Source organism: Phacochoerus africanus, chromosome 2 (genome assembly GCF_016906955.1).
Source record: "Phacochoerus africanus isolate WHEZ1 chromosome 2, ROS_Pafr_v1, whole genome shotgun sequence".
Taxonomy (NCBI): Eukaryota; Metazoa; Chordata; class Mammalia; order Artiodactyla; family Suidae; genus Phacochoerus; species Phacochoerus africanus.
Window position 1 is genome coordinate 274,974,415 of NC_062545.1, and position 15,013 is coordinate 274,989,427.

General features: G+C 53.0%; 1 protein-coding gene across 12 annotated transcripts in view; it reads left to right on the top strand.

Annotated features, from left to right (window-relative positions):
- Positions 1-15,013, top strand: part of PRRC2B (proline rich coiled-coil 2B) — an 89,330-nt gene that overhangs the window by 26,588 nt on the left and 47,729 nt on the right. For 10 of the 12 annotated variants that reach the window (XM_047768724.1, XM_047768730.1, XM_047768726.1 and 7 more), the window contains 4 exons: positions 5,138-5,307; positions 6,097-6,274; positions 9,395-9,497; positions 12,931-13,003. In XM_047768724.1, coding sequence (XP_047624680.1) covers positions 5,193-5,307; positions 6,097-6,274; positions 9,395-9,497; positions 12,931-13,003 — 469 coding nt within the window. In that variant the 5' untranslated portion in view covers positions 5,138-5,192. Of the gene's footprint in view, positions 1-5,137; positions 5,308-6,096; positions 6,275-9,394; positions 9,498-12,930; positions 13,004-15,013 lie in introns of those variants that run through there. The other 2 variants (XM_047768725.1, XM_047768734.1) reach the window with 2 other exon arrangements.

Consider the following 15,013-nt stretch of genomic DNA (forward strand, 5'->3'; position numbering starts at 1 on the left):
CAGCACCCCAGGTTTCTACAGGGACATAGAATCCAAATCCAGTCCCACACGCGTGCTAAGAGAGAGCTGCTTTGACAGTAGATCATTGGTGGGTTTTTTTCCGGGGGCGGGGGGCACCCCTGTGGTCTGTGGAAGTTCTAGGCCCAGGGATTTGAATCTGAGCCGCAGCTGTGACCTACACTGCAGCTGCGGCAGTGCTAGATCCTTTCACCCACTGTGCCAGGCTGGGGCGCACAGCCACACCTCAGCAGCAGCCCAAGCGCCTGCAGAGACAATCGCTGGATCCTTAACGCGCTGCGCCACAGCAGCAACTCCAGACAGTAAATCATTGGTAATTCCCTGGCTGTGGATTGCTGACATTGGCGTGTTTGATTTTAGAGCCCATTGGCACTTGTGAAATCGTCTTGGCCCCCCAGTTCTGTAAGCGGGAAAACGGAGGTCTAGAGTGGCCAGTAAGTAGTGTACCCAACAGGTGCAAAACTTACTTTAAAAGTGGGAGAAAGGATACTCCCAAAAAGTGCACGTATGGGTTTAGCGCAGGCGCCAGTCCACTGTGTTCCCTGTTCTGGCTTCACCAAGGAGCTTTGTTCAAAGGAATACAAGCATTTTACCTAAACATAGCAGGTGCTCAGTATTTGCTGAATGGTTGGAATTATTGGGAGGACATAGTTCAAACAACAGCTGTTGACCTGCTAACAGCTCTTAGCTCCCTTGGCCCAGGATTTTTCTTTATTTCTTTCAGGGGTGCCAGGAGTTGGGGTTGTGGTCAGGCTCTGGTCTCCAGTGCCTCCTGGGGTGACGGGTGGAGACTGGTTAGTTCTGAGAATTGTGGCGTCACCAGGAAGACCCTCTGAGAGCTCTCTGTGTCCACTCTTAAACTTCTTCGGCCCTTTGACCCAGGCAGTGCAAAGTCCAAGAAAGCTCTGCTTGTCTCAGTGAACTGGCAGAAGTTTGGACTTTTTAATATTTATTTCTTATTGAGGTAACTGGTTGAGAACGTTATGAAAGTTTCACATGCTGAGTGTATTTCTACGTTCGTGTACCGCAGGGCACGCTCACCACCAGAAATTTTGTTTTCATCCATCACTGTACAGTTGATTCCCTTTGCCTGTGTCACCCTCTCCCCCTCCCTCCCTTTCTGGGAACCCCTATTCTGTATCTCTGTATCTGTGTGTTTTTGTTTGCTTTGGTTTGTTCGTGTTTTTATATTCCACATATGAGTGAAATCATAGAGTATTTACTTTTCTATGTCTGACTTACTCAGCATAATACCCTCAAGATCCATCCATTTGTCAAAAATGGCAAGGTTTCATCTTTTTTCAGGGGCTGACTCGTGTTCCATTGTGTATATATACCATATCTTCATCATGCATTCATACATTTAGGCTATTGTAAATAATGCCCTGATGAACATAGGGCTGCATACATCTTTTCAAATTAGTATTTTCATATTATTTGTATAAATAACCAGAAGTGGGATTGCTGGATCATATGGTAGTTCTGTTAATTTTTTTGGAGGAATCTTCCTACAGTCTTCTGTAGTGGCTATGCCAGTTTACATTCCCATGGACTAACAAATGTGTGTGTGTATGTGTGTGTGTGTGTGTGTGTGTGTGTGTACTTTTTTTTTTTTTTTTGCCATACCTGAGGTATATGGAGGTTCCCGCACCAGGGATTGAATCCAACCTCAGCAAGTCACAGCTGCAGCAACTCCGGATCCTTAGCCTGCTGCCCCACAGTGGGAACTCCACTATGGACCAACAGATTTTTAAGAAGACTTTTTAGCAGTATCTGTAAAAATTTTTCTGGTCAAGTTTCAGAGTTATAAGACATCTGATTTTTTTTAAAATCAAGCATGTTAAATTTAACGTGGCGATTTGATGACCCAGAATGTTTGGTAAATAATTTTTATTTCTCTTGTCAGTTTGGTTTTTAATGTAGTAAAGAACTAGTTATCTGGATTTAGATAAAGGAAGCTACCTCGGTAGTCCTGCAAGTGGTGTGGCTGGGAAGGAGGTACCACTGGCTTTATTAAAAATGTTTGCAGGTTCAATGATCAGGTGAAAGCTGTGGTCGGGGACAGCAGAGGTGTAGCTGTGACTTAGCATTTTCCATCATTGTGCTGCAGTGAAAGATTTGAGCTGTGTGACCATGGATGAGTCCCATCATTGATGCAGGCTGGATGCAGGCTGGCGGTTGTGTCCCATTTTATCCTCCGCTGTATCCCAGGCCCCACTCAGTGCTTGAGCACAGGACAGTGTGGTGAATAAAAGAGTGTATTAGTTTGCTGTTGCGGCTCCGACAGGTTACCGTAAATCCGGTGTCATAAAACAATGCAGATGCATTCTTTCATAGTTCTGGAGGCCCAAAGTCTGAAATGAATCTTGCTGGGGTCAGGTCACTGTGTGTTGTGGAGGCTCTGGGGGAGAATCGTTCCCTTGCTTTGTCCAGCTTCTAGAGGCACCTTCTTCCCTCTGCTCCCTTCCAGCTCTAAGGAGCATCCCTGCAGCCCATACTCCCGTTGTCACAATCCCTCTGACTCTGATGCTTCCACCTCCTTCTTCTGATTACACTGGACCCACTCAGTCCAGGGCAGTCTCCCCGCCCCAGGACCCCTTCATTTAATCACACCTGCAGAATCCCTTTTGCCGCCGAAGGTTCGGGAATGAGGACGACAGCAGCCCTCTTACTCGGCTCGCCGCAGGAGTTTGTGAAGAGTGCTCGGTCCTCTGGATCCTGTCTCAGTCCACGCCGTGGACTCCTTCCTCCTGGCGAATAAAGGCTTGTCCCTTTGCTGGGCCCTTTCCTGCTCCTGGCGGGCCCTGCTTGGACCACTGCTGAGCCGTCAGGCTCTTCAGGGTGCCCTTCAGGCTCCCACGTCTGAAGGGGCTCATTTAAGGCTTTTCCTTTTAGACCCAGAGTCAGCGAACTGTGGAGGCCATGTGTCCTGTTGCATAGTCTTTTTTTTTTTTTAAACAAAAATGAAAAGAATAAAAGAAATCATTTTTAGCGTGAGAGCCTTGCAAATGGGCCATTGCCTGGGGCCCCAACTAGTGTTTGCTAAAACCCTGTTTTAGACCAGGAGCTCTGCAGTCAGGGCCGCGTGTGGCTGTCGCCTGGGCGCGAGACTCCAGGGCTTTTGTTAATAGTGTAGTTGTGTGTGTCTGTGTTGGGAAAGGTCACGTTCCTGCCACAGTGATCTTTCTATTGGTTTGATTGACAAAAGTGTCTAAAACTAGATCTCATCCACTTCTAATGGAGGATTTCAGGTTATTTGCCATGTGAAGTATTGGTCATTCAGACAGACTAGCTCCATTTGCTTGCCGAGGGTCTCACAGCCCAGGGAGGCTGTCACTAGTTCTGCCTTATACACAACTGGATCTGACCTTGGGGAGGGAGATTGATTGATTGATTTTTTTTTTTTTTTTGGTCTTTTTAGGGCCGTACCCGCAGCATACGGAGGTTCCCAGGCTAGGGGTCTAATCAGAGTTGTAACCGCCGGCCTACACCACAGCCACAGCAAATGTGGGATCCGAGCCTTGTCTGCGACCTACACCACAGCTCATGGCAACGCCGGATCCTTAACCCACGGAGTGAGGCCAGGGATCAAACCCGAAACCTCATGGATTTGTTAACCACTAGGCGAATTCATTAACCACTGAGCCACAACGGGAACTCCAGGGAGGGAGATTTGAAGGTAAGGGGTCATGTTCTGGAACCCGTGGGCATCAGGATCTGAACTTGGATACTTTGGGCTGGTTTCCATCCCTAGTTGTTGCTGTTCTTTGCTCCTAGCGTGTGAGATGGGCACTGGGGCAGGTGGCTGGTGTCGGCGGCTCTGACGTGTACACTTGGTGAGCCCTTGAGTGTTTCTGCTGGCTCGTTTCTTCGTCCAGCCCCGATCTTCTGGGCACTGCAGTGCTGTTGGCATCCTGGGGCCTGGGCGCCGAACGTGAGCCTCTTCCTTGGCCGGCTGCGGCTGGCTGAACTGGGACCTGGGTGAGGACAGGGTGGCTGAAACCCTGTGGAGAGGAGAGGAGCTTTTCCCTGAAAAAGGGGGGACCGCCTGCACATTTCATCCAACTCAGAACGCTCACCTCGAGGCAGCCATGGGGGTGGGGTGGGGGTGGGAGCGTTTCCAGAGGCAGCCCGTGTGCTTGGCTGGTCTGGCACCTGCCGCAGTGACTTCGGTCTTGAGTATCAGAGTTCATGGGACGTGAACTAAAGGATGGCTCTAACCAGCTCAGTGGAGGTGCTTTTCTGGCCAGTGGCCTCAGAATGGGATGAAACGACAAACCTGCTGCTGTAGTTGCACCAGCTGCCTTTAGGCATCATGGATGCCGTCTCCGTTTCAGCAGGAAAGACATAACCAGTGTGCCTAGACTGGTGCTTTAGCTTTCTGTTCCATCCGTGGAGTCCAGTGGGGCCGTCACCTGTTTTTATTTTCCGCAGTCAAGTGTAGAACCAAAAGCGAAGGTTAAGCGTCAGATGAAAGACATGGAGCGAATGGCTGGCCGAGGAGGTGCAGAGGCCCGTGCTCAGAGCCGGGGGCGGGGTGGGGGTGGGGGCTTCGGGGGGCTGGAAGCGTCTTTCTTGGTCCCCACGTGGAGGGACAGGCGCGGATTGAGCGCCCCGCGTGCAGCCTCCCTGGGAGTGCCCGTTTTCTGCTGGCCCCGATCTTGTGGCCTAAGCAGATGTTTCCCCTCCGGGGCTGGCTCTGGAGTTTGGGATGTGCCTGCCCCCGGCTATTCCTGGGTGACTCCTGACTGCTTCCCTGGGGTTTGGTTTTGCTCATCCTTGAGTTGGGCGGCCTTGTTTGTGATGTTTTGTGGAGTGGTGCCCGGGGTGCACACCTGCTCTTCCACCTCGAGGAGCCATCCTTGACCCAGAGAGAGGATTCCGTGCGTGACACTTTACTCTCGTGTGGCTGCTGAGCGATAGGGTACCCGCCGAAGGGAGCGTTCTGAGTGCTGGAGGGGGTGGGCTGCTGAACACAGAATACCCCTTGAATGTAAGCAGGGGCGCCTGTGTGTGGTACGGGCGCCTTTCTAGGGCCAGAGCCTTCGGGGAGGTCCATGGCCCTGCAAGGATTCAGATCAGAGGATTTAAAAACTCTCTTTTTTTCCCCATTTCAAAGGCAGATCGGGAGCGGTGCCGAGAAAAATTTCCTTACTAGATGACATTTCAGCGCAATGTCCGATCGTTTGGGGCACATAACCAAGGGCAAGGATGGGAAAAGCAAGTACTGGACGCTCAGCCTGTTTGACAAGCATAAAGGAAAACCAGTAGACGCCGTCAGGTCCTCAGGTACAGTGGGTCGGAGGCCACCTCCTCAGGCTTTTCCTTGAGTGAGAAGCCCCAGGTCAGGGACCCGGAGAGCCCAGAGTCCCCTGTCTGGTCAGACAGATGTGGTCCTTGCAGACCAGTCTTCTGGGCATGTGGGGGCCACCCCATAGTTCTGGGGAAGCGTACCACCCTCTGCTCCTATGCAATGTATGATTTCAGAGCCTGAAAGAGCCCGGCTCTGCTGTAGTAGGATGATTTTCTCATCTCTCATCTTACTGAAGCTTGAATTCTTTTAGCCTGATGGTAGACTGGAGCTTGCTTTGCATTAGAATTACCCTTTTTAGGTTTCATGGTTCTGGTAGTCTGGGTCGCGGTGGGGAAAGTTCCTGTTGATTCTCTCCACACCCCATGAGGGTTTTAAGAGTGTCAGGACCCTGCTCAGACTTGGGTTGGGTCTAGTCGAGGCAGTCCCTTCAGCCCTGTTCTAGCGAGGCCAGAGCCGTCTCCGCTCACAGAGGGCTGGCTGTTGTGTGGGTGGAGGTTTCCGGGCCTGGGTCCTTACCCAGGTCATAAACTGCCTGAGCCTCCCCCTGCCTCTAGTGAAGTGGGGCCTTCCCGCAGACTTCAGCAGCTCCTGTGTCTCTGAGGCCCTGGCGATGAGCTTATGTCACTGCAAGTGATCTGTCCCTTGTTTTTTGTTTGGTCACCTTTGTCACTGTTGCTTAGTTTGGAAGAGCAGCCTAATGAACCTGGTCTCTTTCCTTCCATGACTTTCTGTGCAACATCTGTCTCCACCCTCCCTTCCTGCAGTTATTCCTCGACATGGCTTACAGAGTCTCGGGAAAGTTGCCACAGCCCGCCGTATGCCACCGCCTGCGAACCTGCCAAGCTTGAAGTCTGAGAACAAAGGAAACGACCCCAACATCGTTATAGTGCCCAAAGACGGGACGGGATGGGCAAACAGGCAGGATCAGCAAGACCCAAAGAGGTGAGAGCGGAGGCCGGGGGGCGGGGGGCCGGGAGCTGGACTGTGTCGCGGCCCCAGCACCTTTCCTTCTGCAGCGGGCAGCCCCAGAGAGCCGGCGGGTTCCAAAGGAAGCTTCCTGCTCTGTGAGTCCTGCGGCTTGGTTGTTTCTTGCTCCCTGGCTTCACTCACTTCCCAGGCATTGGGAGCCAGCGCGAGCTTCGGCGAGCTGCCTGGTCCCCAGTGACCGGTGTCCCGGTGCCTTATTAAGCCTCGTCACTCCCAGAGGTGCTCATGCAATGACTCAGAGCTGGTTCCTGGGCGAGCCCCTGTGCTGGAGCCCTTCTTTCTGGTGCTGGGCCCCAGGTGGAGAAGGAGGCAGGCTTCCCAGGGTGCTGCTCCCCTCACTCAGTCACGCCCACAGCAGCCCCAGTCCACGCTACTCAGGGTCAGTGTGCAGCCCTCTGAAGGCCCAGCCTCTGCCAGCACAGTGCTTATGAGGCCCTAGGAGGCCTAGAAACCCCTGTTGGAGAAACAGCAGCTGTCGCGGCTGCCGTTGTGTGCTGGGGCTGGGAGCATGGGGCTGCCCGCCCGAGCCCTCATTCCTCCTCCCATGGCTCGTGCCCCTGACTGCGTTCCAGCCGGTGATGGTCTGTCCAGGAGAGAGGATTTGGGGTTTGTGCTGGGAGGGGATTGGGGAAGTGCAGAGCCCGGCTGAGGCTGGCAGGCAGACCCCTGCTGCTGGGGTTTGCCTGCTGCGAAATGAAAACAGAGCAGTCCAGCCTCAGACACGTTCTTACCCTGTCCCCCTTGTGGTCTGACTGCTGACGCTCAGGACCCAGAAAGTCGGTGTGGCCCAGGTCGCAGCCTTTCCTCTAGCTGGAGGTGGCTCCCTTGCCTTTGTGAAGTCTCCCTGTAGTGGTTCAGACGAGATGTGAGCGTGGCAGAGGATTCAGTCCGCTGACTGTAAAGTAGCAATAACCGGAGTTGGCTTAGCGTTCGTTTGTACTGCTTGGTGGGGTCGCGTGACTTTCGGGATTAGACGGGTGTGTGTAACGATTTCCTGCCAGGCCGTGTCTTAGCTTTATGGAACCTGGGGAATTACTTACTTCTGCGCCTCAGTGTCCTCCTGTGAGATACAAATAGTACCTGGTCCCAGGGGTCGTTACGGGAAACGGATGAGGTGATGCAGTGACGGACTTGGCAGGGCCTGGCGGAGGCCTCGCGCGGCGGACGTCCGCTGTCACCGTCGTGGTTCTGTGCAGCGTAGAGCCTACGAGCTGTGGTGGAACTGATGCCACCTGTTACAGCGTAAGCATTGAAATGCCTCTGCTACTGAAAGTTCTGGAGAGAGGACAAAGCCTCGCTCCCTCCTCGTGTCCAGTCATCCACAGACAGCGTCAGGCAGTGTTCATGAGGCCGGTTGCGCTGCAGCACGGTTGCCAGTGAGAGGGAGAGAGCAAGGGCTGGGGGCCGACACTGCTTCTCTTCTGCCCCCGGGGCCACATTGCCCCTGGCTGCAGGGAGGTGGCCAAGTGGGGCCATACCTACTGGGTCTCAGGGCCCGGGTTCGAGGAACACAGAACGGACACCACCTGGGAGCCACTGCTTCAGGCGGAAGTCGACGGCGGTGGGGTCACAGCCTCCACTGTGTGGGAGTCCCGCACAGTGAGTTTCGGGGTCGAGTAAGCCTGGAGGAGGGTCGTGTGTGTGTAGAATTGGGCTTCAGCTTACGGATGAGCTGCCGGCCCTGGGGGATTCTGGCCGAGGGATTGCTGTCCTCCTCGAGTCTCTTCAGGTGGGAGGTTAAACAGAAGTTAAACTTCCTTCAGAAGTTTTCTTTTCTCAAAAGTTGGCTTGTGGACTGTAATTGACAGGTCTTTTCTGGAGGGCAGGTCCATAATATTTTTTAAACTTTGAAACCTCTTTTGAAGAACTTAGACTTCTGAAGTACTCACACAGGCGTGCAAAGATATGTACAGAAAAATGTTCACTGCAGGTTTACCTATAATAGAAGAAAAATGAGAGATTGATGTATTAGGGCCCGCCCACCTGTACTGGGTCACAAAAAGAAAGAGGTAGATCCGTGTGTGTTGTCCTGAAGAGATATCGGGTGCATTAAATAAAATGCAAGTTACTGAACTGTATGTATGGCATTATCCACTTGTGTTAAAAAATATTATGTTGGAGTTCCTGCTGTGGTGCATTAGGTTAAGAATCCGCCGCAGTAGCTCAAGTCACTGCAGAAGTGAGGGTTCCATTCCCAGCCAGGTGCAATGGATCAAAGATCCAGTGTTGCCACGGCTGTGGCACAGGTTGCAGCTGAGCTTCGGATTCATTCCCTGGCCTGAGAACTTCTATATGCCATGCATGCAGCCATGAATAAATAAATTAATTTTAAAAAATATTATGTTGACATGCATAGAAAAATCTTCTTCAGTTTCTTTCTGGAGGATAAGATTGTGATGAGTTCTGTATGTATGTATGTATGTATGTATGTATGTATTTTGTTCTAAGCATTTATTTCTTTTATAAGCCAAGAAGAGGTTAAAAAAAAACAGAAACAAAAAACAAAAAACCGCTCATGTTTCTAAGCAGTCAGCGCCTGCCCCTCGCCCCTTCCTTCCCTGCACGGATGTGGCCTCCCTCTCGGCAGCTCTCCATCACATATTGTTTCCTGTGAGCTTTCAGTTTCTGTGGACAAAGCTTTGCAAGAAGGCAGAGGGCAGCCCTGTCCTGCAAGATGTCAGTGAGGAGACCTCATGTGTGGTTCAGTTTCTTGGTCGTCTTGGCCAGCGTAACCGTCAGCCAGCGGAAGCACGGTCCCGCTCCAGAGCGCAGGGAGCTGTTAACGCCCTGGAATAAGCCAGGATGGAGGTGGATGTGAAGAGCAATATATGTATAACATATAGCTATAAAAAAACTGAATTCCTTTGCTGCACATCAGAACCGAACACACCACTTATAATTTATAAGTGTAAAACGATTATACTTCAATTTAAAAAGAAAAAGAAACTCTGCTGTGGAAGGCATTTTTCTTGGCCAGAGGAGGTCTTGCTCCTGGCGAGCAAGTGTTTGGCTCTTGGAAATGCAGGGCGGGTAGCCCTGTCCGTCTAACCCCACGCTTGTCCTGCCTTTGTCTAGTTCCAGTGCGACGGCCTCTCAGCCGCCGGAGTCGCTGCCGCAGCCGGGTTTGCAGAAATCTGTCTCCAGTTTACAGAAACCGACACAGTCACCCAGTCAGGAGGTAGGTGCTGGGACCCTGTCCTGATTGTTGTCTGGGTGTCGGAGCCTCTGAGCACCCCTGCGTTGGGGGCTGATGGGGCTGTCCCTGAGGAGGGTAGCTCTGCGACCTGCTTACTCTGGAGGCAGACCCAGCGAGTGACTTGGGAAAATGAGCATGGGAAATTGGCACGGTTACTGATGACAGAATTGACTCTGCAACTTTTGAAAAAGACCTCGGATACAGAGTAGAATACAGACATCTGATTTGATTCCATTGACTTAGCTTGACCTTAGGTGAGGTCACTCAGGCCAGATCAGGCTTCCCCTTGGTGTCTCCGGGGAAGCTGGTTGGTGCATAAGGGAACAAAAAATGTTAGGCCAGGGAAGGGTCAATTTGTCAGGTGAGTTTGGAAAACAAAATTAAGCAGGCTCCTTAACGGCCTACTTCTCCTGTGTCTTGATTACGCTGATGTGCCCTGTGACGCTAAGAAAAAGACAGAATGGTTTATCCCTGGAAACCTTTTGTGACTGAATGTTTCTAGTAGCTCTCAGAACCCACTTTGGGAAATACTGAGCCATAATCCTTTATTTGTTCTTTTTTTTTCTTTTTCTTTTTCTACAGCCTCACCTGCAGCATACGGAAGTTCCCAGGCTAGGGATCGAATTGGAGCTGTGGCTGTCGCCCTATGCCACAGCAACACCAGATCCGAGCTGCATCTGAGACCTACACTGCAGCTTGCAGCAAAGCCAGATCCGTAACCCACTGAGTGAGGACAGGGATCGAACCTACATTCTCACAGATACTATGTCAGTTCTTTTTTTTCTTTTTTTGTCTTTCTGCTTTTCCTAGGGCCACTCCTGCGGCATATGGAGGTTCCCAGGCTAGGGGTCTAATCGGAGCTGTAACCGCTGGCCTACACCAGAGCCAGAGCAACGCGGGATCCGAGCCGCGTCTGCAACCTACACCACAGCTCACAGCAACGCCGGATCCCTAACCCACTGAGCAAGGGCAGGGATCGAACCCGCAACCTCATGGTTCCTAGTCAGATTCGTTAACCACTGCGCCATGACGGGAACTCCACTATGTCAGTTCTTAAACTGCTGAGCAGCTACAGGAACTCCCAATTTGTTGATGCGTTTAAACAGAAAGTCTTAGAATTCTCTGGTGGCACAACAGGTTAAGGATCCAGCCTTGTCATGGCTGTGGCTTGGGTTGCTGTTGTGGTGTGGGTTCCATCCCTGGCCTAGGAACTCTTGTATGCCACTGACGCAGACACACACACACAACCAGCCAGCAAGTCACGGTTTACGCAAGAGCTCACATTGTACCCAGTCCGCTGGAGTCTGTCTCTGGGTTATGGAGGTCACCCGCCGGTAGATAGGAATCTAGATGAGAGGTCTGAATCTTCTAGAAGACCAAAAGGCATCTAGACAGAAACCTAGCCTTCCCTGGCTCTCTTGGAAAGAGTTCCTCAGTTTGTATTGCACCCTGGGCAGTAGGAGGTCTGAGGTGCCAGCCTCCACCTGTGGGGAAAGTTTATGGCTCCCCAGTGGGCCAGGCTCCTCTGCCCAACACTGAACTGTGCCTTTGAACTAAGGGGAAAGAAAAACAGGAAGCCATATTCCTGTGAGACTTCATTTTCATTGGCCTGAATCCACTGGGCCTGTCGATGAGAGTATGTAGCATTGAGTTCGTATGTTTCCCAGAATTTGAAACTGAGATTAAGGAGCCGTGATTGTTTCTACAGCCCTGGCTCCTGTCAGACTCACCTTTGGAACTTGGTAGAGATGAACAGCGCCTCTGCTGGGCCTGTGGGTCCTGAGCATCTGTCGAAACACTTGCTGTGGGAGCTGTTTGTGGGCGGGATCAGGCCCTTTCCTGAGCCAGCACCCCGTATTCCGCCCATGGCTCAGCACATCTGAGCGCTCGCCTGTTCTTGGCTCTTGCAGAAGAGACTCCCAGTGTTTTCCAGCTTTTCCAGCCTCACCACAGAGGCACCGAAGCCATTCTGCTCTTGGAACGAGATTGGCCACAATGTTAGGGACCCCTTCTTGGCCCCATAGGCATTCTCTTGCGGTTTCGTGCCTTTGGTGGGTGAGGGCAGAGGTGCCGTCCCTGTGGCCACAGACCCCAGGTGGGAGGTTGTGGGATGGCAGTGCCCTAGGGCCCTCTGGAGCCTCGCCCCTCCCTTGGGGCTGCTGGCCTGTCCCTAATGTGGTCTGCGTGGGGGACCTTCAGGCCTCCCAGGCCACTCATGTCAGGGAGCCAAGGCAGGTCTGTGATCCATAAGTGGGCTGTTGCACCTGATCAGGATAACATAGAAGGCAGGAAGACGGCCATCTGCTTTGAGTGTGTGTGGCGGTGGCAGCAGGGGAGCCTGGGAAGGGGCAGTTATTTAATCTGGGATCTCATCCAGTAAGTGATGAAACATGACGCTGCATCAGCTTGTCTGTGTATCTTTACCTTCGTTTGTGTTAAGCTGCAAGTTGTGGGGAAAGGCAGCTGAGCTCAGTGGTTGGGGACCTGAAGGGCTTTGGACGTAGGCAGGGCGGGGATAGGTTCTAGTCCCACTTCTCCAGCTGGGTCTTTTTTTTTTTTTTTTTGTCTTTTTGCCATTTCTTGGGCCGCTCCCGTGGCATATGGAGATTCCCAGGCTAGGGGTTGAATCAGAGCTGTGTCCACCGGCCTATGCCAGAGCCATAGCAACGCCAGATCCGAGCCGCATCTGCAGCCTATACCACAGCTCACGGCAACGCCATATCCTTAACCCACTGAGCAAGGCCAGAGATCGAACCCACAACCTCATGGTTCCCAGTCGGATTCGTTAACCACTGCGCCACGATGGGAACTCCCCAGCTGGGTGTCTTAACCAAGTGACTCTTTTCTGAGCCTCAGAGGGAGTGTGGCTGGGACCTCCCAGGTGTGCCTAGCCCACGGTGAGCTTTCTGCAAAGGAGAGCTGAGCTGGGCAAGCCCAGCTTGGTGGAAGCCCATGGGGCCTTGTGGAGTGACAGAAACTGTGGAAGGTGGTGCTAGGCCCATCCAGGGACACGCCAGGCACACTTACGTTCTCATGTTCACGTTCTGTTAGCAGTAGGACCCAGCATTTGCGACACACACTAGAATTGGGGTTTGTTCTCATCCCTGGAGCAAGACAGGGAAGCGCTGTGTGGGCGTGAGAGGCAGCCTGACAGTGTGCTCTGGAGCGCAGCCCTGGCTGTGCTGCATGACCCTGAGCTGGCCACTTGCCCTCCAGCCTGCTCCCCGTCCGTCCTGTGGGAGGCTGCGTGGAAAGCCCAGGCTGTTGGATGCAGCCTGCGGGTGGTAGTAGTGGGTGCCTCCGTGGAGGGTCTGGGCCTGAGCCGAGGGCCCAAGGGCCCCTTGTTCTGACTCGCTCAGTGAGTGGGCGGCAGACCACTGAGCTGGCCCTGTTCTCATTCTCTTCCTTCTTTCAGAATACAAATTCAGTGCCAGGTGGACCAAAGTCATGGGCACAGCTGAATGGAAAGCCAGCAGGACACGAAGGTGGTGAGTGTGGCGTCTGGGTGGGCGGGCAGGAGGGACGAGTACCTTTTCTGGGCTGTGCGGTTGGGTGCAGGTGGTCTTTGGCCCCAAGCGCTGTGGCCCAGAGCGAATGACTGCTCTGTGAGTCCCCAGCCACGGAAGTGCCGATGGGGCACAGCACACCAGCTCATGGGTCTCCTTGAGTGTTACTGCTGGAGGCAGTCTTCCCGAGGCGTGGATAAGGCTGGGGTGCTGGCCCTGCGCACCTTAGCTGCCCTGGCTGGTGGATGAGTGCCGGCTTGCACCTGCTTCCCGCCCCCCGGGGCCACCGGGAGGAGGCCTTGCCTGCAGGCGTTAGCTTGGGGCCTGGGAATCGAGCTGCTTGCTTTTGGACAGTAGCACCAGAGCGCTCAGAGGGTTATGTGGTGCTTGTCACCACTAGTGTCGCCGTTGGCACAGAGGATGTGTTGAGAAAACAGGCCATTCCGTGTGGCTGTGGCGGATCAGCACAGGGGAGAGGGGCGAGTGGAAGGAGAAAGCGAGCAGAGTCTTGAACAAGTGTGAGCAGCAAACTGAAACGGCTTCCTGGGCAGGCCTAGCCCCGAGCGGCCAAGCTGTCGGGTGAAGAGCAGGAGGGCACAGTGGGGCCTATGGCTCCCTGGGTCCCCCCACCCCGCCGCAGGAGCCTGTGAGTCCTGAGCAAAGGGAGTCTAGAGCCTGTGGAGAATGTGGGCTCAGGGCCAGCAAGTGCTTTTGAGAGGTGCTCCTTCTGGTTGGGGTCCCTGGTTGGCACACCCGCCCCTTCCTCCCTCTCTCATGGAGAACCACAGTCAGTAATGTACCCAGGGCATGTTGAAGCTCCTGCTGCCCTCTGAGCTGCGGGCAGGAGAAGCTTGGCCTGAGTCTGTCCATCAGGGAGCCTTGTGGGACCTCTGGTCTGGAGGGTGAGATGGGGGTGCGAGCTCGGTAGGGGTGTTGGAGGGATTGGACAATGCATTTCAGACTGGAAAGGGGGGCTTCGAAGAGGCTTTATGAAGAGGATTCACTAGACTGTTACCAGTGGTTCTTCATTTTCTATAGTCTCTCCTTCTGCAAGGTGGGATTTTTTTTTTTTTTTTGGGCTTTTTTTGTGGAGGGGCCACACCCACAGCACATGGAGGTTCTCAGGCTAGGGGTCCAGTCGGAGCTGTAGCTGCCACCCTACGCCAGAGCCACAGCAACACAGGATCCAAGCCCTGTCTGTGACCCACACCACAGCTCATAACAACGCCGGATCCTTAAGCCACTGAGCGATGCCAGGGATCAAACCCACAACCTCATGGTTCCTAGTCGGACTTGTTTCCGCTGTGCCATGATGGGAACTCTGGGAATTTGGTACTTTAGTGTAATACTTATAAGGAAAAAAAACAGTTTTCTCTGGATCTGGCAAGAACTTCAGGACGTGTTCGTAAATAAGAAAAGTGCCATCTCTGGAAGGAAACCCAAAAGGAAGGAAGGAGGGAACCAAATGGGAACCACCGTCTTGTGCGGGCGTTAGAAATGGGCAGCGGGAGTGCCCGTCGGGGCACAGCGGAGACGAGTCCGACTGGGAACCGTGAGGAGGCGGGTTCCATCCCTGGCCTCGCTCAGCGGGTTAAGGGTCCGGGGTTGCTGTGAGCTGTGGTATAGGTTACAGACGCGGCTCGGATCCGGCGTTGCTGTGGCCCTGGTGTAGGCCAGCGGCTGCAGCTCCATTTAGACCCCTAGCCTGGGAACCTCCATATGCTGCGGGAGTGGCCCTAGAAATGGCAAAAAGAAAAAAAAAGGAAAGAAATAGGCGTGAGGGTGGGAGGAAGGCTTCCGTTTATACCTTTTTAAGGCTTTTTACTTTTGAACCTTGTGATTGTATTAACCTATCAAAAATGAAACTTGATTTAGAAAATAATTCTATAACGCAGTAAAACGGTCTGTGAACATGTGATAGCTCCTCTAGGAGACAGTAGGACCCAATAGCCCGAGAGGAGAGAACAGGCATGTGCTGACCAGGTGGGGGCT